The 24,134-nt window shown below is 48.7% G+C and overlaps 2 protein-coding genes across 3 annotated transcripts in view; both read right to left on the bottom strand.

The window, feature by feature from the left end:
- BBS4 (Bardet-Biedl syndrome 4) overlaps positions 1-5,307 on the bottom strand; it is a 44,927-nt gene extending 39,620 nt beyond the window's left edge. The window contains exons 1-2 of one of the 2 annotated variants that reach the window (XM_031055031.2): positions 5,242-5,307; positions 3,371-3,422 (exon numbers count right to left, since the gene is read on the bottom strand). In XM_031055031.2, coding sequence (XP_030910891.1) covers positions 3,371-3,422; positions 5,242-5,271 — 82 coding nt within the window. In that variant the 5' untranslated portion in view covers positions 5,272-5,307. Of the gene's footprint in view, positions 1-3,370; positions 3,423-4,635; positions 4,690-5,241 lie in introns of those variants that run through there. The other variant, XM_031055032.2, reaches the window with a different exon arrangement.
- A 2,200-nt stretch (positions 5,308-7,507) lies between these two features.
- Positions 7,508-24,134, bottom strand: part of ARIH1 (ariadne RBR E3 ubiquitin protein ligase 1) — a 58,509-nt gene continuing 41,882 nt past the window's right edge. Inside the window, exons 7-14 of the mRNA XM_034065873.1 lie at positions 23,902-24,008; positions 23,526-23,568; positions 22,636-22,707; positions 13,783-13,913; positions 13,629-13,686; positions 12,116-12,376; positions 10,342-10,454; positions 7,508-7,774 (exon numbers count right to left, since the gene is read on the bottom strand). Of these exons, the coding sequence (XP_033921764.1) occupies positions 7,690-7,774; positions 10,342-10,454; positions 12,116-12,376; positions 13,629-13,686; positions 13,783-13,913; positions 22,636-22,707; positions 23,526-23,568; positions 23,902-24,008 (870 nt within the window). The 3' untranslated portion in view covers positions 7,508-7,689. The remainder of the gene's footprint in view (positions 7,775-10,341; positions 10,455-12,115; positions 12,377-13,628; positions 13,687-13,782; positions 13,914-22,635; positions 22,708-23,525; positions 23,569-23,901; positions 24,009-24,134) is intronic.

Below are 24,134 nucleotides of genomic sequence, written 5' to 3'. Positions count from 1 at the left end.
GCGGGAACATGGGAATCTTCAGCCTACTGCAATTCAAAACCAGTTTGGAAAACACCCAATTGATTTAGAATGCAGAAGGGAGATTAACCCCCCATCTCAGCAGGCTGATAGTAGCTCTACATGGCTTCAAGACACAGAGCTCCCTTTATTCTACCATTAATTGCTTGCGGACAAAATACGAACCCGAAGAGAGTTGTGGATCTCAAGGTAGCAACAGAGGGAATTGATTTTGAGAGCAGCTCTCCCCACAGGGAGAAAGGACAAAATAATGAATGGGTTTAGCTCCTAACGTGTCAGCTGCTGAGTAATGACAGTCACCAAGCGCAGCTACAACATACTCCGAGGGGTTTACCTTCTACTGGTCCCCTTAGATTGCTAGATGTAGAGATTTACAACACCTCTCCCCACCACCACCACAAGCTGCTCCTGACCTGTTGGACACTCATCCTCTTCCCTGCAAGAGAGGCTCTCTGAAATCCCAGCCCTTTTGGCCTTTGAAGCCTAAAAGCTGCATGACAGAGTGACCCTGACAGGAGCTAATTCAAGAGCAAATTCCGCCTCTTAACTCCAAGTTATTGTTTAGGAGTTGTAAAATGAGGTTGCTAAACACTGGTTCCAGGTTTCTGCTTTGCCTTCTTTCACAGACAGGACTGCATGAGTATCCAGAGGAGTAAAGCAACACAACAGTGAGGGGAAGTCACTTGACAGCTCTCAGGTCTCATAGTTCAACATTATTCAACATATCCTCATCTGCATCACGCGTCAGACTGAGAACACGTCCTCTGCTGTGCCTCCTGGTTAGGCACAGAACTCACAGCTGCATTTGGGCATTCACATGATTCCTTGCAAAGTTGAGATCACATCCACAGGAACATGTTTAATACCTTTGCCCTACCCAGTACAAACACAGGCAAAGATTATATAATCTGAATCCAAGCACTGTGATGATTAAAGTTAGGACTTCAGCAATTACAAGGTCAACTGTAAGGTCTTGCCCCTGGGTCAGGGCAATCCCCACCACAAACCCAGGCTGGGGGAGACCAGATGGAGCAGCCCTGAGAAGGACTTGGGGGTGTTGGGTGAGGAGCAGCTCCCCATGACCTGGCTTCAGTGAGCACCTGAGCCCAGAACCCCCCCGTGTGCTGGGCTGCACCCCCAGAGCATGAGCAGCAGGTTGAGGGAGGTGAGGCTAGATGGAACTAGATGAGGTCTGAGGTCCCTTCTAGCCAAAACCACACAGTGATTCTCTGATTCTATGACATGGTCATACTCTGCTACATTTCTGTACAACACTGTTTAGTTATTGCAATACACCCTCTATCTGAGCAAAATTTCATCTGCAACGAACTTCATAGGAGACCATATTTTACCAGATAATCTCTGTATTTCATAGATCTTAATGTTGGTTTCAGTCTCTCTCTGGCATACAATGTAAACCCAAAAAGGCAAAATGCTGCACCAGAAAGTTACCAGTGTTAAAAAAACATCAGTTTAAAGCAAGTTTATTCAAACTGATGTACATTTGCCTGGCTCCTTAAATTTCACCAGGATTCTCCTCAGGCAAACTAAAATAGGATAAGACACTTCATTAAGATATCCTATGAAATTCCTATTTAAAACAAAACAAAGCAAAAGGCTGTCATGGGAACAGGATGCTGTTCTTTGCTGCCAAACCCCACAGAAGCACATACAGCATCACTTACAGGCTCTCCCCTCCTCTCTTACATGACCCCAGCATTACACCCACACACAAAGGACACTGTTACATCACTCCCCATTACAAATCTTTTTGCTGCCCTCATTTCCTAGAGATTAACCATCAGGCAGCTCAAATAAGCTTCTGCCCACTAAGCTAAAGGCAACACAGTCAAGTATTAAACAGCAAAGCACAAAGGCTTCCAAGGCATTCAGTTTCAGAGGTGCGACTGGGACTGGAGATGCCTCAGTTTACCTTAAGAGACAGAAAAGAGAACTACAGAAGTCACAGGCTGGATTACTTTTTGTCTTCATCGTAGTTTATTTGGAGTCATGAGTCCTATCAGTATAAAACAAGAGATCCAGAGCCGCGATTAACTGGACTTCATTCATTACTTTCTCTCCCCCGGTGTTTTCCCCAGATAGGTGAACACCAATGGAAGGAGGTGGAAGGGACACTGGCTGGTGGTGGACACCTCCTTAGCGTGTCTGTGAGGCCCATGGCACCATATTTCTTTTTCAGCTACTCAGTTCTCTCATGAATTATGCAGAGTTGATTTATAACCCTCACCCTGCCATAAAAGAGTGCTGGAGTTGCCAAACAAGCTCCTTTTGAATGCCAGCATGATCACTGAGGCAATCTCCACCACAAGGAATTTAGGATACTGAAGATCTCCTCCCAAACCGTACTCCAATGGGCACATCACACATTCAGGGTAGAAAACGGTCAAAGTACAGTGCTCCAGAGCTGAGCTTCCCTGCATTAAAAGGTGAGGGAAAAGAAACACTGTTTTGCCTGGCACTATATCAGGGCTCTAGCAACACTCTTAATTATAATCTGAGTTGATGGGTCCTCTGGATACTTGATAAAGGAAAAGACACAGAAGTAGGCACAAAAGTCTCTGCAGTGGACGGATCCGTACTAGGGATTTGTGCACAGCTCAGTACCACCAAGAAGTGTGCTCATCACATGCGCTTGGGATGAGTCACACCACAAGGGTGAGGGAAGAGGGGAAAGGAGAGGCTGCAACATCAAACTGTGCTGCAGGCTTTGTAAATGGTCTGAGAAAACATCAAGTTTCAGCCTAACATTTTCAACCAGTAACTGAAATTTTTCCTCTTCCAGTTCAGATTCAACTAGGATTTCAACACAGTAACTGGGACCAAGTTAAACTGTTTCCTCCAAAACCAAACAACCAATAATTAAACCCAGTTACAACCTGACTGGTCTCTTCTCACCTGCACATCCCTTTTACATCAAAGCTTAGGAAATGCAACATGAAAAATCACAGAGATGCAGCATTAGTTTGCCAAGATCTTTTTTTATAGCAAGAAGACCCTAAAATGAACAAACCCCTCTTATAACTTAAGAAGCTAAATGGATATCCACATCATTAGCATGTACACAATAAAATATACAGTCTTGCAGATTACAAGCAAACATGACTATTCTATGATTCTATCATTCCGGTTGTAGGTACAGTAAGTCAAGCAGCAACAACACTGAGCTGATTATACAGACCCTAGAAAAAAACACTGGTACTCAGCAGCTTACAGTCTAATAGACCTGTCTGTTCCCTGTGGACATTTATTTCTTACTAGAGAGCTGCCCACACTACAAAAGAAATCTTAAAATCAACCTGCCCAAGAAACATAATTGTATCTTCAAACAAACCTTTTTTAGGATGGGGTTTCAGAGGTTCTGTAGCCGCTGGCAATGAAGAAACCTGAAAAGACAGAAAAGAGGAGTATTAAATACACCAGGGGAGGTTTCTTGAAGATCTGTTCTAGAAAATAATCAGAAAGGACAACTGGCAAATCCCAAAAGAGGATACAAAAATAGCATTGTTGCTGCGAGGCACAGCCTGCCCTGCCAAGCACTGCTCTTCCCCAGCCTAGCTAGGTCATTCCTTAAAAACCCCACTCGCTTTAGAGCACATTCCCGTTCCATAGGTTCACTGCTACTTGTTAGGATTCTAGAAAGTGATCCTTACCTCGCAAACACAGGACTCAAACGGTCCAGATGCCAATTAGGGATCACAGAGGCAAACCTCAAACGCAGTTGTAAAATGCTTAGAAAGTTAATTAGAACAAAGCTGTTCCTGGGGAGCCATCTGAGGCCACAGGCACTTGCATGCAGCCATGTCCCATGATACGGCAGCCAACCTCATCCTGCAAACACTGCCCCGATGTCATGGACCAGCAGGGGCCCAGCCTGGGGAAAACAAACGCATTTGATACATTCTTCTGACTTTGCATCCAAACTTGAGCCTTTGCAGAAGAGAAACACGCAGGGAAGTGGTGTTACTTCTCACTTCCAGTTTCCTGGGGAGTAGACATTCCTCGCTCCTCTTCCCCAGACACAACAGGACTGCGCAGGCCTGTGTCACCTTCCCTCTCCCTCATACACAGGCTCTTGAAGGGAAGACCCAGTCCACCCTTGTTCCTTGTGATGCTTTGGGAACACTTTCTAGTTTATTCTCTTTCCCAGAGATGGGGAGGATGGGAGATCCTGAGCACAGTCTGAGACATGGAAAATAACCCAGAATGGACACAGGAGAGGTTTTATTTCTTCATAATTTCCAGCATTTTGTTCATTTCTCTGATCCCTGGCGTGCAAAGCTGAGTTGCTATCACAGAATGTGGCCTATCTGCTGTATCACGGAATCACCCCCTCGCTCCTAAGCAGCATTAACCAGCACAACCCCCTGAGGTTCTAAACAAATACATTTACAGTATCCACATACGTTATCCCAGTTCCAAGTCCTGTCACTCAGCACTGTGTACACTTCCCTGCATTTCCCTCCTTCACCCCAACAGCTTCCCAGCCATTGCCTCACCCAGACCCTTTGGACACGCTCTCATCACCACAGACCTGGTGCAGAGCCCCGCAGGGCTGCACGAACCACCACAAAACCAGAAGCATTTCTTCCTTCTCACCTTATAAAGATACTTATCCATGGGAGGATTTTTGTCCCAGCAATTCCAAGACCATTTGTTTTCCTTACGAGCATTTGACAATTATTTAAAATAACAGGATCGCAGACTGGTTTGGGTTGGAAGGGATCTCAGAGCCCCTCCAGTTCCAACGCCCTGCCGTGGGATCAATGTGTTACAGTCTGGATGTCACACCGAGGACAGACTGAGCTTCCCAATGCACCTCTGGAACACGAGATAAAACTACTTCCCCTTCCAAAACAGGTACTTTGAGGTACCTTAACACCTCTTTAACCCTCACAGGTTCTCAGGCAGGATGTATTAGCACTCCACAAGTCAAATCATTATTCTGTTACTACCTCTTTAACACCTGGTTAATGTAACTCAGCAGGTGAAGCACGCACAGGTGGGTGATGGAGCTGGAGAGGCTCAGCCCTCAGTGACCACCCCACTGAAAGCCGGAACAAGCCTGAGCTCCCGTGGCTTTTCCAGCACCAAGCGTGCGAAGGTTTCAACCCCTCTCTCACGAGCACGCCCCCTCCCTCCGCCACAGCCTCCCCCCGCCCGCATCCCCGGGGCAGGACGCCCCTCACCGTGGCGGCCCCTCACCGGTGCGGCCTGGACCTGCGGCTCCGCCATGGCGCCGGCAGCGGGAACGAGCGCCCTGTTACCATGGTTACCGGCGCCCACGGAAGCACTTCCGGGACAACCATAGAGGAGCTCGGCGCTAGGCCCGACGGGACGGTGGGGGAGGGAGTATGTTGTCCGCCTATGGCCGTGTCCCCGCCGTTAAAGAGCAGTATGGAACAGTCACGAATGGAGCAGGACCAGACAAGTTTATTAGGAAGGGTTTGCTCGGCTCCCCCGCTGTGCCAGGGGGAACGGGGCCGCCGGTGCCTGAGGGAGCGGTGATGGGCGGCAGTGCGGAGGGGCGGGCAGGGCTCATCCCCTCGCGTTGTCCAGGGATGAGGGGCTGGCGGGCAGCGCTCCCTCAGGACGGGGGGAGGGGGGGGGTTCATCATCATCGTCTGTTGAACCGTCATTATCTGCTTAATTATCATTATCTTAAGGTCTGGCACCAGACCAGGGATCCTTTGTGGAGTCAGCTTGGAGAAGATGGAAGAACCCACCTCCAGGTCACCACCATGCTCCCGGGGGGCACACAGCTTTCCAGAGCGTGTTAATGTATGGATAGGGAATTGTGAGCCAAGGGAAGCCTAAGGAGCCCATGGCTGCAGGTTAGACAGTGGCAAGAGGCAGACCCTTGAAGCAGCACGGGGAAGGCAGCTGTGGTGCAGGTCTCCCACATGAATCCCATTGGAAAATAAGCCAGCGTTGGGAGAGCTGATGGGGAAAACAGGTGCAGAGGGATCAAACTGCATCACTGGAAGTGACGGGAGCCATCGGTGAGGGAGCCGAAGCAACATTTGGTATTTAAGCCCTGCCTTCATTTACCCCTTTGCAGGTCGATTCCCCCTCACAGCTGGCAGAAAGCCTTTGAGGCCGCTAACCTGGCGAAAAATACCACAAAAGGAAGGCCTATACATGAGTAAATTTAATAAAACCACCACCACTTGTTTACTTTAACATAGCTCTTGTTACAGAAATCATAAAATGGACTCAGCAGCTAACTCGTGAGTTCTGACCCCTTTTAATGGCAAAATAGCCCGCTGATTTCAACACCTGCTGCACTAGATGGAGTGGTAAATATCTGCCAGGACAGGATGCCTGGCGATTGAGCCCAAAACAAACACAAAGACAATTCAACCATCTTTCCTTTTCAATGTTACGACTCGTTATAATGTAAGTGAAACTCAAACAGGAAGGAAGGGTCCTTCTGACAAATGAGAGGGGGACAGAGAGGAGATCCACAGCCGAGATCTGTCCATTAAGTCTTGCGAGAAGCAGTGCAGAAACACCCCTTCCTTTTCCTGCCTTGGAATTAGAACTCTAAATCCACACACACCCCTCCTCCGGGGTCAGCACGTGTCCAGCGTGCACAGGTGGGAACAGCAGAGCTGCACTGGGGCAGGTATTGATCCAGGGCCAAAACGAGGAAAGAAAATAGATTAAAAGGCAAAATGGGCCCTGGACCGCAGTACTCCTGCGTTGCACAGGGGTCACTGAGCACCAGGAGCTGTGCAGGGGGACAGGACTGGTGCCAGCAGTGGATGGAAACACACACAGAAGGAAAAGGAGAATCTACTGCTCTGGGAAAAACCTTCCAGTAAGAAATGACCTAACTGGATATTCACTGCAGCAGTACATGCTTCCCCCCCACCCAGCCCAGGGCAAACCAAACGAAACCAAACCAAACCAAACTGAAAGAAAGTGCACAGCAAATAGACATAATCTTGAAGATTTTTAAAGAATAAATATTTTTTTGTAATTAAACATTATGCAAACACGTGCCACGCTTGCTCTTTGTCCATGCATATGCGCTATATACAACTTTGAAAAATACTGTGTTGTCCTCTTTTTGTTTTAAAAGTCATATACAAAGGTTTTTTTGTTGTGGTTTTTTTTCTTCCTTGCTGTGTACCCCCCCTCCTCCCCTCCCCAACATCACCTTTACAACGAGCCAAATCCACATTCATCCGTGTACATGGGTGGCAGAGAGGAGGAGGAGGGGGGCAGGAGAGCCTTCCCCCCCTTACCAAAGTACATCAAAATGGCTGGTTTGGACATGAAAAGCAGTGTCAAGAAACTGGTTTAAATTTCATCTGTACTACACACAGGAAAAGAAAGATAGAAAAGAAAAAAGGAGTCGGCTTGGAGAATGAAAGCTACGTTACAAGTTAAAGTCGGAGGGTTTTTTGTTTTAGTGCGTCTGTCACACGCGTGTTGGCCGCCTAGAATACTGTTGTACAATGGGTTATCTACCTTGGGTTTTTTTATTACAATATAATTTACTTAAATGTTCTGTTAACAAAACAGAATCCCAGTACTACAGACCAGCAGTGTAACAGGCGGAGCGCCTTGTGTGTGTTTATTGGAATCGCATGAGCACTCTAGAGATGGGAAAGGTTTCAGAGTTCGTTTTATGCGGGGCCGGGCTCAGTCCTCAATGTATTCCCACAGGTCCTTCTCGTAGCCTTCATGCACGTGCTGCAACAAAACCCTTCGTCGACTCTCGCAGTATCTGGGACAAAGAGGAAGAGCACAGAGGAAGCACGTCAGGAACCACGGCTCAGCCCCGACAGCCAGCAGTGTAAATCTACATTAAGCCTCACTTCCGAAAGATGAGATCCCCCTGAGAAGTGCTTCGTAGCCCATTAACAGCACTAATTAAGACTTGAGTTACTCCAGTCACTCAGCTCCAGGTCCTTGGCTGCAAAAACAGCATGCAAATTTACAGCTTCCCATGCAAAAGCATCCCTACAGCTGAGAAACCGACACTAACAACTGGAAAAGGAAGAAGCCATGGCTGCAGAGTGCTAAAGCTGGAGCACGGGGCAGCAGTGACACCCGGAACAGGCTGAAGCTCCCTCAGACATGGGCTGGTGCCTACTCTGAGCTGTAGCAGGATGACAAAAACCATGAGGCCGGCTGGGCAAAGCTCAGTTTCATTCCCCCTCCAGAATCCCAGTGGAGATGGAAGCAGTCCTGGCTACAAAAAGGGTTGCTAGACTGGATGGAGTGCAAGTGTTACCTCACATCGCAACTCCTGGCTCTCAGAGGGTCACTACACCCTGCAGGGTCTTCCCACCTACACTCATTTCAACAAAGCTGCAGATAAACCTGATCCCAGAGTTAGGTACAGTCCTACCAGGATCAATGATACTGAGGAAAAGTGATATCATAGGAACATATCAAAAGATGCCATGTTCATTTCGGGTGCGTTAGCCAACTAAAAAGATAAAAAGCAGAGAAACATTTAAAGTATTCATGTTCCAAAGAGCAAATGATAAATAAGCAGCAGCATTTCCGAATCAAACCCCTTCCAGTGGTGGTATCAAAGCCTTCAGCACCTTTAGGCATGCAGGGGACAAAACATGTCTCAATCACGGCTCCCACGGCCCAGCTGTGGAGCCAGTTCATGGTTCAGCAGCACACAACACACCACTCTGGGCTGGAATGGGAGAAAGTGGAAACCAGGAGCCGACCACCAAGTTACTGGTTCCTGCTGGGAGTTGTGCGCTTCATTTTCCTGCACATTTATCTGGGTGAAACTGCTCTGCCTCTTCTCACCGCTATCAGCTCTTAGAACAGAAGTCATCACACACAAAGTCCCATTGATCTTCTGAAGCATGTGACAGCACACACGCACAGTTGCTGCTCTCCCAGCTTCAGCCACTTTGCTGGGAGAGTTTAATCCCACTTTCTAGAAGTGTCTTTGCAAGCTAAGGGATTGAAACAGCTCAAACCAAACCAGCTACAGGGTCAGGTCCTGCACCTTCCCAGAGCTCTTTAAACCCACGTCAACAATGTCCTCAGTCCCAGCCTTACGCCATAACCAGCACACAAAGAGCACTGTGCAGGACACGACTGAGACATGACTGAACTAGTTAATGTAAGACCTGCACAGGCTTGACAACTGCATACTTTCATGCCAGAAACATGAAAGCAGTTTTGGGATACTGTGTTTTCAGGCAGTTCAGGCTCTATTAGGTTTAATTTTTTTTCTGGATAGTTGTTGCCATGCCTAGAAGTGCATCCAGTTTCAGAGGACTTAACTGAACATGCAGCTTGATCTGAGATACCAACTTAATGGTTGTCTTAAGAGAGTTAATCACAAAATACCCCAAAGGAGAAGGTCTGGTAAGGCTTTTCCAGCCCCAGCTGTGCTACAGCAGGACAACCCACAGTCCCACCATAGCTTAATGGCTACTGCCACTCCCCAGAGTCCCTTAGTCACTAGTGCTCACCCTATTTTGGCTTTATTTCCCCCTTAAGCGAGGCATAACAAATTCAGTGAGTTTGGCAAAATGCCTCAAAAGCACAAGCCCTAATCCTGTGACTCATCTGCACTCCCAGCTTTGTATTTTTCCACTGTGCAAAGTGATTCCTCTGGGAGTTTGAAAACCCTTGGCACTTGTGCCACCTGGACACTGGTTCCTCTGCTCTCCTCCCTCTCTCTTCCTTATGGAAGCTTTTCTATAGCTTTTCTATACCCAGTTTTTGCAGAAATGGACCAAAAGCAGATAAACAAGAGAGCTGATTGCTCTCCTATGGCAACTCATCCTAAGCCAAAGCTGTCAGCCTGGAACAATAAAGTCAGTCCTTGTTCTTCAGCCCTCACTAAGCAGGTCCCATCTTGGTCCTGGCCATTCCCACGCACTCCTGTGCAGGAAAAGCACTGTATGAAAAGCTGCAGCTTCTGGTCACAAGATTTTTCCATTATGGGATTAAATATTCTCACTACTGCTCAGCAGAGTGGATACAAGGCAGTGCTGGAGCCTCTCCCTGGAGGCTGTCATCTCCCCAAGGGCTGGCCCCAGCCAAGGCATACAAAATCCTGCTGCCAGCATCTGTGTGAGGGCTTCACCGCTGAGGATCAGGGCCTGGTGTGGGGCACCACCACTGCTGTTCTCTGATGCCCAGGGGCTGCCTGATGATCACAAGGTATGGCAGAAGGCCAACAGCAAACAGCTTCCCAGGGATGTGACTATGGAGAAACCATAGCTTGGCAAGTACACGTGCCACTACCTGTCACATGGGATGAGAATACAGGCAGCTTTAAGGTAAAGGATTATTCAAACAACAAACCTGTACTTATCCTGCACTTTCTGCTTTATGTCTTGCAGAGAATCTTGGGATATATCTCGCTCAAGGTACCCAGAAAGCACTTCTGTAGCATTCTCTAAGTCTGCTTGGTTATTCTGCAAATACAGGGGTAAAAAAACAAAAAGTATGGAGGTTAAGGAAAGCAAGACTTCTTTTTCCTCAATGCATCTGAAATCAGTATTGAAAGAAAACAAGGATTAGATAATGCACCAAGTAATGCTTGAGTAACCTGCTCTGAGCATCAAGACTAAAAAGATTGGATTTCTTCATTTATTAGAACAGATATGTATGTCTTATGTATAGCTTAATATGCAGTATCCCAGCTTCGTTTGTGTTGGAAAGGACCTTAAAGCTCATCCAGTACCAAACCCCTGCCAAAGGCAGGGACACCTTCCACTGGAGCAGCTTGCTCCAAGCCCCTGTGTCCAACCTGGCCTTGAACACTGCCAGGGATGGGGCAGCCACAGCTTCTCTGGGCACCCTGGGCCAGTGCCTCAGCACCCTCACAGGAAAGAAGAGCTTCTGCCTAAGAGCTCATCTCAGTCTCCCCTGTTCTGGCAGGTTCAAGCCATTCCCCTTGGCCTGCCCCTCCAGGCCCCTTGTCCCAAGCCCCTCTCCAGGTTTCCTGCAGCCCCTTTAGGCACTGGAGCTGCTCTCAGGTCTCCCCTTCAGGAGCCTTCTCTTCTCTAGGCTGACCCAGCCCAGCTCTCTCAGTCTCTACCATGTCTCATTCTGTCCCTTTTGCCAGCAAAGCCTCTACCAACTCCTGGTACCTGCAGAGCAGCACTAGAGCACAGCCTCCACTCCTGCTCAGCAGCTGTGTGTGCCTTTTGCAAGCACACAGCACAGAAGCATCCTGCTGAGCTTCTGCACAAAGAGCAGCAAAGGACTGCTCTAAATCACAAACAGTCAACACAGTTTCACCTGGAATAAGATTTGGCCTCCATGTTTAGATCTTCACATGAAATTTTAATGGCAGTGCTCTTGGAAAAAAGCACCAGGTGAAGTCAAAATGCCACACAGAAGCTTTAACGCCTTTTTTGCCAGTTCAGAACCTCATTCCCTCCTATTTCAGGGGGCAGCATCTTGTAACTCTGCTTCTTCTTCCAGCAGATAATGCTACACAGAATCACAGAACCAGCCACATTGGAAAAGCCCTTTAAGTTCATCTAGTCCAGCTGTTCCCAGCACTGCCCAGGCCACCCCTAACCCATGGCACTGAGGCCTCTTCTCCACGCTGTGTGAACACTTGCAGGACGGTGACTGTAGCCCTGCCCTGGGCAGCCTGTTCCAATGCCTGAGCATCTTCTGGGGAAGGAATTGCTCCTCAGCTCCATCTAAACCTGCCCTGGTGCAGCTTGAGGCCGTTTCCTCTTGTCCCATCCCTTGTTCCCTGGGAGCAGAGCCCAGCCCCTCCTGGCTCCATCCTCCTGGCAGGCACTTGTAAGGAGCCATCAGGTTCCCCCTGAGCCTTCTCTTCTCCAGACTGAAACCCCCAGGTCCCTCAGCCATTCCCCATCACACTTGTGCTCCAGTTCCATTGCCGTTCTCTGGCCCTGCTCCAGCACCTCAATGTCTCTCCTGTAGCAAGGGCCAGAGCTGAGCACAGGATTCGAGGACCTCTAACTTTTGCACGACAGAATATTACAACAAGACTCATTCAGGCAAAACCAGGGACAACAGCTTCCCCCAGCATTAAACCTATACTTTCCTTAGCTTTGTAATCTGAGCTTCTGACAACCGTGTTTTCTCCTACCTCAAAGATAATGGACTGATTATTCTTTTTGAGGTAGAAGGCAAAGACGTAAGTGTACATGAGTGTGGCACGACACTGGCAGAGGACGTCGACTGCTTTCTTCAGAAACTGCACCTCAATCCACGACATGTTGTGCTGCTGCATCTCCTCCATCTTCTGCTTCACCTGAGCATAGAGCTTGTGCTCAAAGCGCAGGCTCTGCATGTGGTTCATGTAGCGGTTGCAGTAGAACAGGTACCTCTGCAGGGCTGCTCTGGATCGCTGTGTTAATTCCCATTAGGAAAAAAGAAAGTGAAGAGTTAAAACAAAGCACTGACTGCAAGAGAAGTAAACCCTTCACAAGGCTCTTCCGGACCCCAAGAACCAGCTTCCTTTCCAAAGGTGTTTCCTCTCCTCTCAGGCTGGCCAGGCTGTTAACCCTGACACTGCTGACACGCAGAGATGAGAGGCCAGACCTGCTGCAGCTCACTGTCCTGTGGCTGCTTTCCTAGAGGGGCTGTAACATGCTCACTCCCAGCCTTGAAAGTAACTAGAATCACATGGCTAGAGCACCACCAGTTCTGAATTTTAGCCTTCCAGGACTTAAATGCTCCCAGTGTCATGAGAAGCAGTGGGAAACACATTTCCTGTTTCTTGAAGGGTCTGGGTTTGGCTAATAATGAACTCCAATTAAATAACTACAGTGCTTGTGTTCAGAGGACAACCTTAGGCTGCTTAGACCACACTGATTACACAGCAGGGGAAAGAGACCATGTGCTAAATAGTACAAGAGAACCAAGACGACTCAGTCCACGGCCATTAATCTTACTCCCTTCTCACTGACAGACCAGCTGTAACGAAAGGACAACATGGGCAGAGTTAAACCTGTATGTTGTGGCTGTACAGAGGTAGCACGTATCAGCCAAAGGCATCTCTAACTGCAGGAGGAAGGGCTGCAGGAAATCCTTCGGTTCTTGGCTATAACAGAGATGCAGGAAAGGGATTTCTACTAGCTGCAGCACACAATGCAATCCCTGCCCATTAAAAAGATGGGTGGCTCTATCCTTATTCACCAAACAGCTTAACGCAGCTGCAACTTCACCCACAATTTCTTCAACGTCAAGCCTCCAAATATAGTTATTGGCACAACAGAAGCCTTCTTTTATTGATATTCAAAAGCTCTACTGCATTTGAACACCTCAGGATTCACATTAAGAACGTCACAGAAAAGAGCATTTCATGCAGGATGTGAGGATCGTTGTCTCAGACCCATGGCATTATGATGACTTCATGTGAAGAGCTGCTATAAAACAGGCAAGGCTGCATGACAGATAACAACTGAGCTAACATGCTCTTTAAATTGGGTTAAAATGGCTTTGAACAGTTTCTTTCTGGCAGGAAGCAAGAGTTGAAAGCTGCGGGGGAGTGTAACTGTCGACTGGATTCATGCCCAAATCCAGGAATTTTTATAGGTTTAGAGAAAGCACACCACAGGGCTGGTGACCTCCCTCAACACTACAGCTTATGGACTCACCTCCTGTGCATCCCTTGCTGCCTTTGCATCATCCTCATTGTAGCGATTACAGTTGTACCTGTAGCAGAGGACACAGACGCCACAGATGTCAGTCCAAATCGTGCTGTTTGTGTCCCAGCTCCATTGCTTCCAGCACAGCACGCTCCGGACTCACCAGGCAGATCCGTGGGGCTCCCAGGGGCCGAGACACACCCAGCAGAACTCAGCTTTGCAGTTCTGGTTCCGACACACCATATGGTTACAGCCCCCGTCCTTCTCAATGGTGACGTGGCATTTCGGGCATTCCTGGTCACAGGACAGAGAACACCATTAGCAGGAGAGGCACAGAACCTACCACAGCCCTGGGAAGGTGACAGGAACCATGGCAGAAAGACACGGCATGTCAAGTGAAATGCACAGAACCACAGCCTGGTTTGGGTCAGAAGGGAACTTAAACTCATCCAGTCCCAACCCCTGCTACAGGCAGGGACACCTTCCACTGGAGCAGCTTGCTCCAAGCCCCTGTGTCCAACCTGGCCTTGAACACTGCCAGGGATGGGGCAGCCACAGCTTCTCTGGGCACCCTGGGCCAGCGCCTCAGCACCCTCACAGGAAAGAAGAGCTTCTGCCTAAGAGTTCATCTCATTCTCCCCTTGGACAGGTTCAAGTCATTCCCCTTGGCCTGTCCCTACAGGCCCTTGTCCCAAGCCCCTCTCCAGGTTTCCTGCAGCCCCTTTAGGCACTGGAGCTGCTCTCAGGTCTCCCCTTCAGGAGCCTTCTCTTGTCCAGGCTGCCCCAGCCCAGCTCTCTCAGCCTGGCTCCAGAGCAGAGCTGCTCCAGCCCTCGCAACATCCCCATGGCCTCCTCTGGCCTCGCTCCAACAGCTCCAGGTCCCTCTTGTGCTGCTGCCCCAGAGCTGGATCAGGGCTGCAGGGGGGGTCTGCCCAGAGCACAGCAGAGGAGCAGGATCCCCTCCCTGAGCTGCTGCTCACACTCTGGAGGCTCAAGCACACACTGAAGCCGGGTCATGGCGAGCTTCTCCTCACTCAACAGCCCAAGTCCTTCTCCTCAGGGCTGCCCTTGATCCATTCTCCACCCAGACTGTCATTCATCACAATTTACTTGTTCCCTTTGATCATCAAGATCCTCTTCTGAGTTAGGCCTTAAAAATATTTCCAAAGTCGGAACAGCTACATAGTAGAAACCTCAAGGAATAACAAATTAGATCTACGCTGCTGTCACAGTGCTACACAGGATGGGTCATGTCATGATCTTCTCCATAATCACAGCAGTAGTGATGAACTGCAACAGCCTGTGGAAGGCATCTGGCTCTCCTCACCATCAAGCACCTTGTCCCCTTCAGCACTCAAACTGTTTATGTCCCATGCTCCAAACCGCATTAGCCTCACAGTGAGCTGATGCCATGCTGTTATCAAACCAAGACACCTGCAGTCAACAAAATGCCACCCAGAAAGTATCTGAAAACACATAGCAAGGATCTCATGTGCTTCGAAGAAGCTTCCTCCAGCTAAAAGGCCACTTCTGGGGCATTCCACATCTCCCATCAGGTCACGTCCTTCCCCACTTCCTGTGACACCTCACTAAAGACCTTTCTACAAGAGCCAACATGGGTCTTCCCTTTCAGGTGTGAGGCCTTTGACAAACACAAGGATATCAAAGAGCAGCATTGCATAGGGTGATCTCTGGGGAACAAGGTGTATTTCTAGTAACACCGATCTCATTCTCATACATCAGCGGCATGTGGCCACTTCTGAAATGATATTCAACTCACGTGGAGCATGGAAGATTATTTCTGTACACAAAAGGTTGCAAGAATATCTGTCCTAAGCTGCCTCTATGGGCAAAGGAAGCCAGACCAACTGTCTTCTACCAGCTGTTCCTGTCCCTGTGGCACTTCTCCAGTGGCAGGATACAAGGCTCCTGCACAAGAGCTGGCCCAAGGAACACATCAGGTAAAGTCCAGCAGCAAAATACCCCTGAAATAAAGCCAAAGCCAATTTATCCTGGATCAGCTCCCCAGTCCAGCTCACCACGCAACCACATCAGCATCTGTGAAGTATGTGCAGAAGGCAGTTTTATCTACAAAGCAATAACAAAAGGAGCCAAACAAGTAAGCCCCACTCAGGCAAAATCAGCTGCAGCTTCTGGGTTGGACGTGTATGAAATCCCCTCCCCATTAGGAGCATGTCTTTACTGTTTGCTAACCAGAGCAACCACTTCTTATGCTGGCATTCCAGGGCCTAAGGGAACTACAAGAAATCTGCAGAGGGGCTTGGGACAATGGCCTGTAGGGACAGGACAAGGGAATGGCTCGAACCTGCCAGAGGGGAGACTGAGATGAGCTCTTAAGCAGAAGCTCTTCCCTGTGAGGATGCTGAGGCACTGGCCCAGGGTGCCCAGAGAAGCTGTGGCTGCCCCATCCCTGGCAGTGTTCAAGGCCAGGTTGGACACAGGGGCTTGGAGCAAGCTGCTCCAGTGGAAGGTGTCCCTGCCCATGGCAGGGGTTGGAATGAAATGGTCTTACAGTCCTTTCCAACCGAAACCAGTCAGGGATACTACAGTATTGTGATGGATGTTTCTGCAGTCACACCTCCCACCCTCGTGCTCTGTCAGCACACTGCATGCTTGCTGGCTGCTTATTTGTTTTGGACCAATGGGGTTTGGGACTGGTTGTTACTCCAATGGATTCAAGCTGCAAGAAATCACACAATGGGATTCTTCCAGACCTGCTTTTCTTCCCATCACTTGTGTTTGCCCACCAAATAGAGTAACTGACACACAATAGCTCCTGTGCTGGTCTTCCTGGGGGGACAACATTAAGACACCTTCTTGGGCTGTCCATAGGATGGATACTGAGCCAGGTTAGCTTGTTCCCAGTTAGTCAGTCAGTGCAGTTCTGTGAACTTCAGAGTCAAAAGTGGTGGCCTTGGCAGTGCTGGGGTAATGGTTGGACTTAATGATCTTAAAGACCTTTTCCAACCTGTTTGATTCTATGAGCAATGGTCTCTCCTTTGCACACAGTACCCACTGCACTATCTGTTTTTTTTTTCCTTTCCAGGCAGCCCTTCTCCCTCTTCCAATTCTGCACCACCAAGTCAGGACCAAATTTAAGTTAATCCCAACAATGTCCTTAGATCCCTGCTCCATTTGCTCATCAACCAGGGTGCATTTTGCCAATACATATGAACAATGACACTGCTCCCTTGCCACTCCAACACCGACCCTGGGGGAGCAATGATGTATTATTTTCCAAGAGAAGGTGGTGGTCACACAGCCATGTGCTTCCTTCCAAGCACATCACATCTGATGAGATGCCCATATCTGCATGCCACAGCACAAGACACAGCTAACCCAACTAATCAGCTGCAGCAATCACTCCTGCTTAGCAGAAATCCCACTGACTGGAAGGCGAGAGGAGCAGTTCCCAATGACCTGCCAAGCTGCAGAGGTGCATCAGGGACATCCACACCACGAGGACATGGTGCCATCCTCATCTAGGCTCAATTCAGAGCACAGAGCTCCTGTTCTCCCGTCTTTGAGAGCACGACCAAGCTCTTCAGTGTCTCAATACCACACAGCACCTGGGGCTTGCAGCCATAGGATGCAAACTAGAACAAAAAGACCTCCGTTGCAGCTCTTCTATTACAAGGAACATCATCCTTTTTGAGCCTAATCCACCTGTCAAGCAGAGCACAAGGAAAACCAATGACACAGACCCATGAAGATGTGTCAAAGTGTGCAAGTGGAATATTATTGAAAAATTAAGGCAAAGCCATGAGGAGAAAATCCTAAAGAAAAGCCAAACACCAGCGGAAAGACAAAAGCTATGGACACATGGTGTGGGAAGGGTTTAGAGTTTAAGGAGACTGGGGAAGGAAGAGCTGCTGCAGAATTATGGCCACACAACAACGTAAGAGCCAGCAAATCAAATCACTACCCCCGGAGATTATTCTGCACGTTGCCTGTCACACCACATGAGAAGTGACCTCGCTAATACCGTTCCACTGCGAACAACACACTCTGGAACAAAAGACAGGGCAAACCTGGCACAGAACAACCCCTGGTCTGCAGTGAAAGGCTGCTGTACCTGAAGCACCTTAAAGCTCAGCTGCTGTTCATTGCATGGGAGGATAAACAGAAACACATTTCCTCTTTCAGGGCAGGTGGAATGGATTAGTCCTCTGGAACATCGCTATACAACTGGTGTCCATCAGCCTCCCAGCCCCACTCACTGTGACTGCTTCACCTATAGTCCAGCCTATTTAAAAATAAGAGTAATTTAAAAAATCTTCAAATTCAGAAATCAAGATTTCTGAATGCATGTTAGCAAAACACAGAACTGCTGAATTTGATTATATTTAACCACAAAGCAGTGCAACGTGACAGCACTTAGAGAATGGTTTGTGTTGAAGAGAACTTAAACTCATCCAGTCCCAACCCCTGCCACAGGCAGGGACACCTTCCACTGGAGCAGCTTGCTCCAAGCCCCTGTGTCCAACCTGGCCTTGAACACTGCCAGGGATGGGGCAGCCACAGCTTCTCTGGGCACCCTGGGCCAGCGCCTCAGCACCCTCACAGGAAAGAAGAGCTTCTGCCTAAGAGCTCATCTCAGTCTCCCCTGTTCTGGCAGGTTAAAGCCATTCCCCTTGGCCTGTCCCTCCAGGCCCTTGTCCCAAGCCCCTCTCCAGGTTTCCTGCAGCCCCTTCAGGCACTGGAGCTGCTCTCAGGTCTCCCCTTCAGGAGCCTTCTCTTGTCCAGGCTGCCCCAGCCCAGCTCTCTCAGCCTGGCTCCAGAGCAGAGCTGCTCCAGCCCTCGCAGCATCTCCATGGCCTCCTCTGCACTCACTCCAACAGCTCCATGTCCCTCTTGTGCTGCTGCCCCAGAGCTGGATCAGGGCTGCAGGGGGGTCTGCCCAGAGCACAGCAGAGGGGCAGGATCCCCTCCCTGAGCTGCTGCTCACGCTCTGGGGGTGCAGTCCTGCACAGGGGGAGTTTTGGGCTCAAGTGCACACTGAAGGCAGGTCATGGGGTGCTTCTCACCACCCAGCATCCCAAGTCCTTCTCCTCAGGGCTGCTCCATCCGGTCTCCCCCAGCCTGGGTTTGTGCTGGGATTGCCCTGACCCAGGGGCAGGACCTTGCACTTGGGCTGGTTGAACTCCAGGAGGTTTGCATGGTCCCACCTCTCCAGCCTGTCCAGGTCCCTCTGGATCCCATCCCTTCTCTCCAGTGTGTCAAAGAGCCACTGAGCAAAGCAGTGCTTCCAACACTTGCTGAGCTGAGCGGAAAAGACGGCACCTTGACATCTGAAGAAAGATGCTGTTCACAGCTCCGGCAAGAAACAGCGCTGGCAAGAAAGGAAAGAGCAAAGTTCAATGCTGGTGCCCGGGAGGATCTAGCGAGCTGCCAGAATTCCTACAGGTCAGAGCAAATGTAGGACTTCCAGAAAGTACAGAGGAAGCTCATGTTCAGACACTGAAAAGTGACCTGAAAAGGAACAGAACTGGGTTTGTGCCATTTTATCTCACTTAGAGGAGAAAAAAATGGCCAAGAGCTTTTCTGGAGGAAGAAAATCTGCCTGTTTTATACATCAGACGTTCAAGCCCTGTCTAGCCCAGAAGATAATGAGATGGTGACATGCTAGAAGCCAAAAGCAGCAAGGCAGGGGCATTTTTAGTATCAAATGAACAACCTTCATTAACACCAATTTAACTTGACAAAAAAAGCCCCTGAAAGAAACAGTGCCTTGGGTGCAGAGCAGCGTTAGCACCTTTGTTCTTCCTCCTTTCGTGTTCTGAGATGCAGAAAGATTATCATCACTGAAACTCAGGTTTGAAACAGGTTTCCCCTCCTCTTTTTAGACTCCTTTTGGGCTCCTTTCAGTCCTGATACACCTTAAGAGTCCAAAATTAAATGCACAAATCCAACCTTTCTATACTCCTTGCTCCTCCGAATGCCTACTTAACAGAAGTAATGGACCTATGTGGTTCTTTTATTCCCAAAGCCACATGAACCAAGCACCTGAAACCTGCTTAGTTGAATTCAAGAAAGGAACTATTTAAGAACAAAGTCTGTACAACAAACAAAGCTTCTTTCCTGCCTCAGATTATTCAACCCCTCTCTACAAGACTCTACAAGGCTTGATAAAGAACTTGCATTGGCTTATCTAATTTAAATTAATTCAGTTAAGCTGAACTCATATGTGAAAGGAGCTTATTTTAAGTAAAAGGCCATCTATTCCAGCACACAGATGTATCCCCCATTCTCCTACTGCAAAGGATTAGCCAGATTTGAAGCCCACATTCCAGGAGAACTGGTATTTTTCTCTTTTACCTTCACCTTGGTAAGGCAGGAAGTTCTCTTCCCTGACTGGAGACCACATGGGATAGGACTGTAGCTCAGCATCATGCTTGGAGGACTCAAGAAAGCACTTTTCAACAGGTAGAAACAGCAACAGAGACCGCAGTAGCAACTGAATTGGGAGAGTTCTTCCCCCACAGAAAAAGGGAATTCTTACATCTGAAGGTGCGCGTTCAATTCCCTTCTAGGTTCTTTAAAATGAAGGAATTCAACACACAATTTGGGCTCTGACTTGCAGCAGCCACTGAAGCAAACAGCTGTGAAAGCACAAAACATCCCTCACTGAGCACAACTGCCCTGCTTTCCTGCTAGATATGGTCCAGGCAGATGTATGAGCACTCCACCTGCACGACCCCCAGCCCAGCCCATCAGCGAGAGGCTGTTGCTTGGTTCCTCTCCAACCAGCAGCAGGACTGTGGCTGTCAGACAGGCACTGAGGTTCCTCATGCCTCTGGCCAAGAGCCAGCAGGCAGTTGAGGCAGGAGGAGGTGGCTGGTGGCTGGCAGCCCTGCGGCTCTGGGCTGATCCGGTTCTCCAGAGGCTCCAGTTGCACATGTTCCAGCAGCCAGCACTGCTTCACCATCACAGCAGTGTGGAATTACCACCTTCCACAGCCTGCTGCCCACGAGAAGCAGAGATCATTACGAGGGGTAGGTTACGTTTCCTGCCAACTTTGCCTTCAATTGAATGTGGTGTCAGTTCAGAGAGAAGAATTGTGATATTGTCCCTCAGTTGATATGGATACCATGGGACTTGGGACAGTTGGCTTGCTCAGATGTCTGGTGCAATTACTCTGAGGTTATTTTTCCTCCTGTTGCTGCTGAACAGCCTGGGCCCCAAAGGATTTTCTTGCTGTAGGAGCATCTTGTATGGTATTAGAGGAGGTAGGTTAGACAGTGATGCTGAAGGACAACAGCTCTTCTGCTGCTGATGCCAGACTACAGGAGCTAACAGATAAGCTGGGCTGATGCCAGCATGTCTTGGCCTTGCTCATTTCTCCTCCTCACCAACCTCTGGATGGGTGTTTCCCACAACAGTCTTCATACTCCAGCCATTCAATACTATTTCTGGCAGTCTGAGCTTTGCTTTAAATACCAGCCCAACCACTAGCATGGCTCTTACCTGACAAAGCCCAGATCTGGGTTACAAAACAAGAAAGGATGACCATCTTTACACTATTTCTGTCTATGCTTAAGTGCCTGGGAAAGCAGGCTGCAGAAACCATCATCGTCCTGTCTGAGGAAGAGACAAGTAGCTTCCTATTTCCAGTAGCCAGCATTTGTGGCACATTATGCATGTTTGGTCCATGTAACACAGTGATGTCCATCACTTCAGCCTTTTCAAGGGACACAGAATCCAGTAAGGGAAATCTTAACACTTGATCATAACAAAAGCCAGCAAAGAGAGCACAGACCCTGGTCTTCAGCAGCACATAACAAGGTAGGGGCAAGTAGAAGCTGGGGAGCCCTAAGGACATATCACTCCCTTGAGGAGCAGCAGTAGCTCCTCACCTGGCTGCCAAGGGCTTTGTCATAGGCAAAGCAAGGCTGTGACCATTCTGACATCCCAAATATGCAATATCCAAGGCTAAAGCTCAGCCCTTTCCAAGCGGTCCAGCTATTCTTCATCAGATTTAACAACAAGCAATACCTGAAGACCACACAAGCTTTGAACAACTCCAGTTCAGCTCTCGAGCCACAAGACATTGCCAATCAGCCACCTCAGAACAAGCCACGTTCACTTTGTTGAACAATACTCAGCCTCCAGGCAGGGACCACACAAGTCTAAGCCTCCGAAACAGAAAGCAGCAGCTGAGACTGCACAACTTCAGCCTGATTTTAACTGTGTTTCTGCACGATGGGTGTTTCTGCTTCCACCAGAATGCAACATTCCAGGTCAATGGAAACCACGCAGCCAGTCCCAGAAAGCAGCAGTCACTGCTGCAAACAATACCATTAACCAGTTACACAAGAGAGCCAAGAAAACAAAGCAGCCATTTCCTCACACCCTCCCCACCTTCTACCACCCTCCTGGCTCAACAGGCAGGAGACATGGGTCAGCTCCTGACCCCCTGACAGCATCTGCTGCTTGTGTTTTGGGGTCCCCATGCCAACCTTTGTCTTAATTCCTCCCAAATTCTGAAGTTTCAGGCAAAGTTGGGTGAGCTACAAGGAAGGCATTTACATAATAAAATCTTCCCAGCTGTTGTGCCAGTCTCCATCTGGAATCCTGCCCAGCGGAAATGAACACCTCCTCAAGAGGCCAACCCAGGGGATCGGAAGGCAGATGTAAATGATCAGAGCCAAACAAAGCCACGGGTGGTGTGAACATGTTCCACACGCTTGGAGTGAGGCACAGATTTGCTAAGGGAAGCCATCAATGCCAGACAGGAGCCCAAAGACTTCAAACTTGAGCTTCCTTTGGGTTTCCAATCAACTCTTTCTTACAAGAGCAAACTCCACTCAACCCAAAGAACCTCAACTGACTCAAGGCAGTAAAACCTATTTGCTCTTCAAACAAGAGTACTTTGCTGCACTGTGGATTTTAAGGCTTGCTTTTAACATGCAACAGAAAAAATAAAGCCAGTATAGAGGAACTGGGCTGTCCTTTCCATCTGATAAATCTATACAAAATATGGGAAATCCCCCACCTTTGTGTTTGCTGCAATCCAATTGGAAGTTTCACTGTCATCGTCACACTTCTTAATCCATTTCTTTAACCACTGGTAGAAAAGCAAAGAAAGAAGAGAGTTACATTTAAACAGAGGAACTGTAAATGCCCCCAAGACAGCTGCTTACATGGAGGTAAGGTGCACACACCAGATGGGAATATGGGGGGTGCTGGTGCTGGAAAGCCATGCAAACAGCAACTGATTTAGTTGCAGATGTTTCCTGCAGCACCTTCCTGACCCAGCGAGTACAACTGCTGGGCACAACCCCTTCAGCAATGAGTCTACAGGTCTTAAGTCAAATCAACAGGAACTTCCCATAGGACTCTACAATATCCAGCTAAACAATGCTAAACCTCTGGTGAGGTTTCTCTCCTCTCTCCCCAGAGGAGTTTCCTGTCACTAGGAACAGTCCGCTTTGTCCCCAAGGCGTGAAACGTGGCTGCCCCTGCACTCTGCACGGGCCACAGGATCACAGGTTTGACTACAGCTTTCAGCAGCTCCACAAACAGTTCTAGAGCTCAATTCATGGCAGCAGGTCCCAGGACCAAATGAATTCCTTCAGCAGGGCAAACCACAAGCCTACATCTACAGAAATGCCAGTACAGGAATGCCTGTTATCAAGTGAAGCTGCAGCAGCCTCCTCCTCCAGACACTTCCCCATCTGGCTGAGGCTCTGTTCCTTCACAAGCTCCAAGGCATCCAGGAGGACTGCACTGATTCTGCTCACACTCTGATCTAACCAGGTGAACTACCACACTTCTCGCTGTGAGCAGCCACAAAGCTTGTGTTTTCATTTCTAAACCTTGCATGTAAATTGACTTTCAACTTTTCCAAGTCATGCATTTAGACAAGAACTCTGATAGGCTCACCTTGCATTTAACAGGATCGTGCCAGTTTTCACCACAGTTAAAGCTGTAAGTGGAAAAAAAAAAAGGGAAAATAAGCAATAGGACAGATGCTTATGCTTTTATTTAACCAGGTTAAGAACGTGCAAGTTTCCTTCAGGGTTGCCCTGCTAAAAGAGCAAAGCCTGTTTTAGGGAATTATACTTGTCAACCCATCACCCCAACCCTCAGTTCCCTCAACAGCCATTTCAGCAGTACTGTAGCTCCTCCATCCCTGGCAGTGCTCAAGGCCAGGTTGGACACAGGGGCTTGGAGCAAGCTGCTCCAGTGGAAGGTGTCCCTGCATGTGGCAGGGTTTGGAGCTGGATGAGCTTTAAGGTCCCTCCCAACCCCTTCTTACCAAAACTGACGTCCACATTTGCAGCGAACAGGTTTAGCATCAGGATATTGGACTTTAACAACGTGGTGGCAATCTGGGGCAGGACACCATTTTAACAGTCGATTACACTATGGGATAAAGCAAAAGGAAACCAACCATAAGAGAAAAAAGATGCTCCAAAGGACACTTCCTGCCCTTAATCGCTTTTCATCCTTTCAACTGTGCCTTCACTCACACTCCTTCCTGTCTTACCA

Source organism: Melopsittacus undulatus, chromosome 9, assembly GCF_012275295.1.
Source record: "Melopsittacus undulatus isolate bMelUnd1 chromosome 9, bMelUnd1.mat.Z, whole genome shotgun sequence".
In the NCBI taxonomy this organism is placed as follows: domain Eukaryota; kingdom Metazoa; phylum Chordata; class Aves; order Psittaciformes; family Psittaculidae; genus Melopsittacus; species Melopsittacus undulatus.
This window is presented reverse-complemented; position numbering and strand designations above follow the sequence as displayed.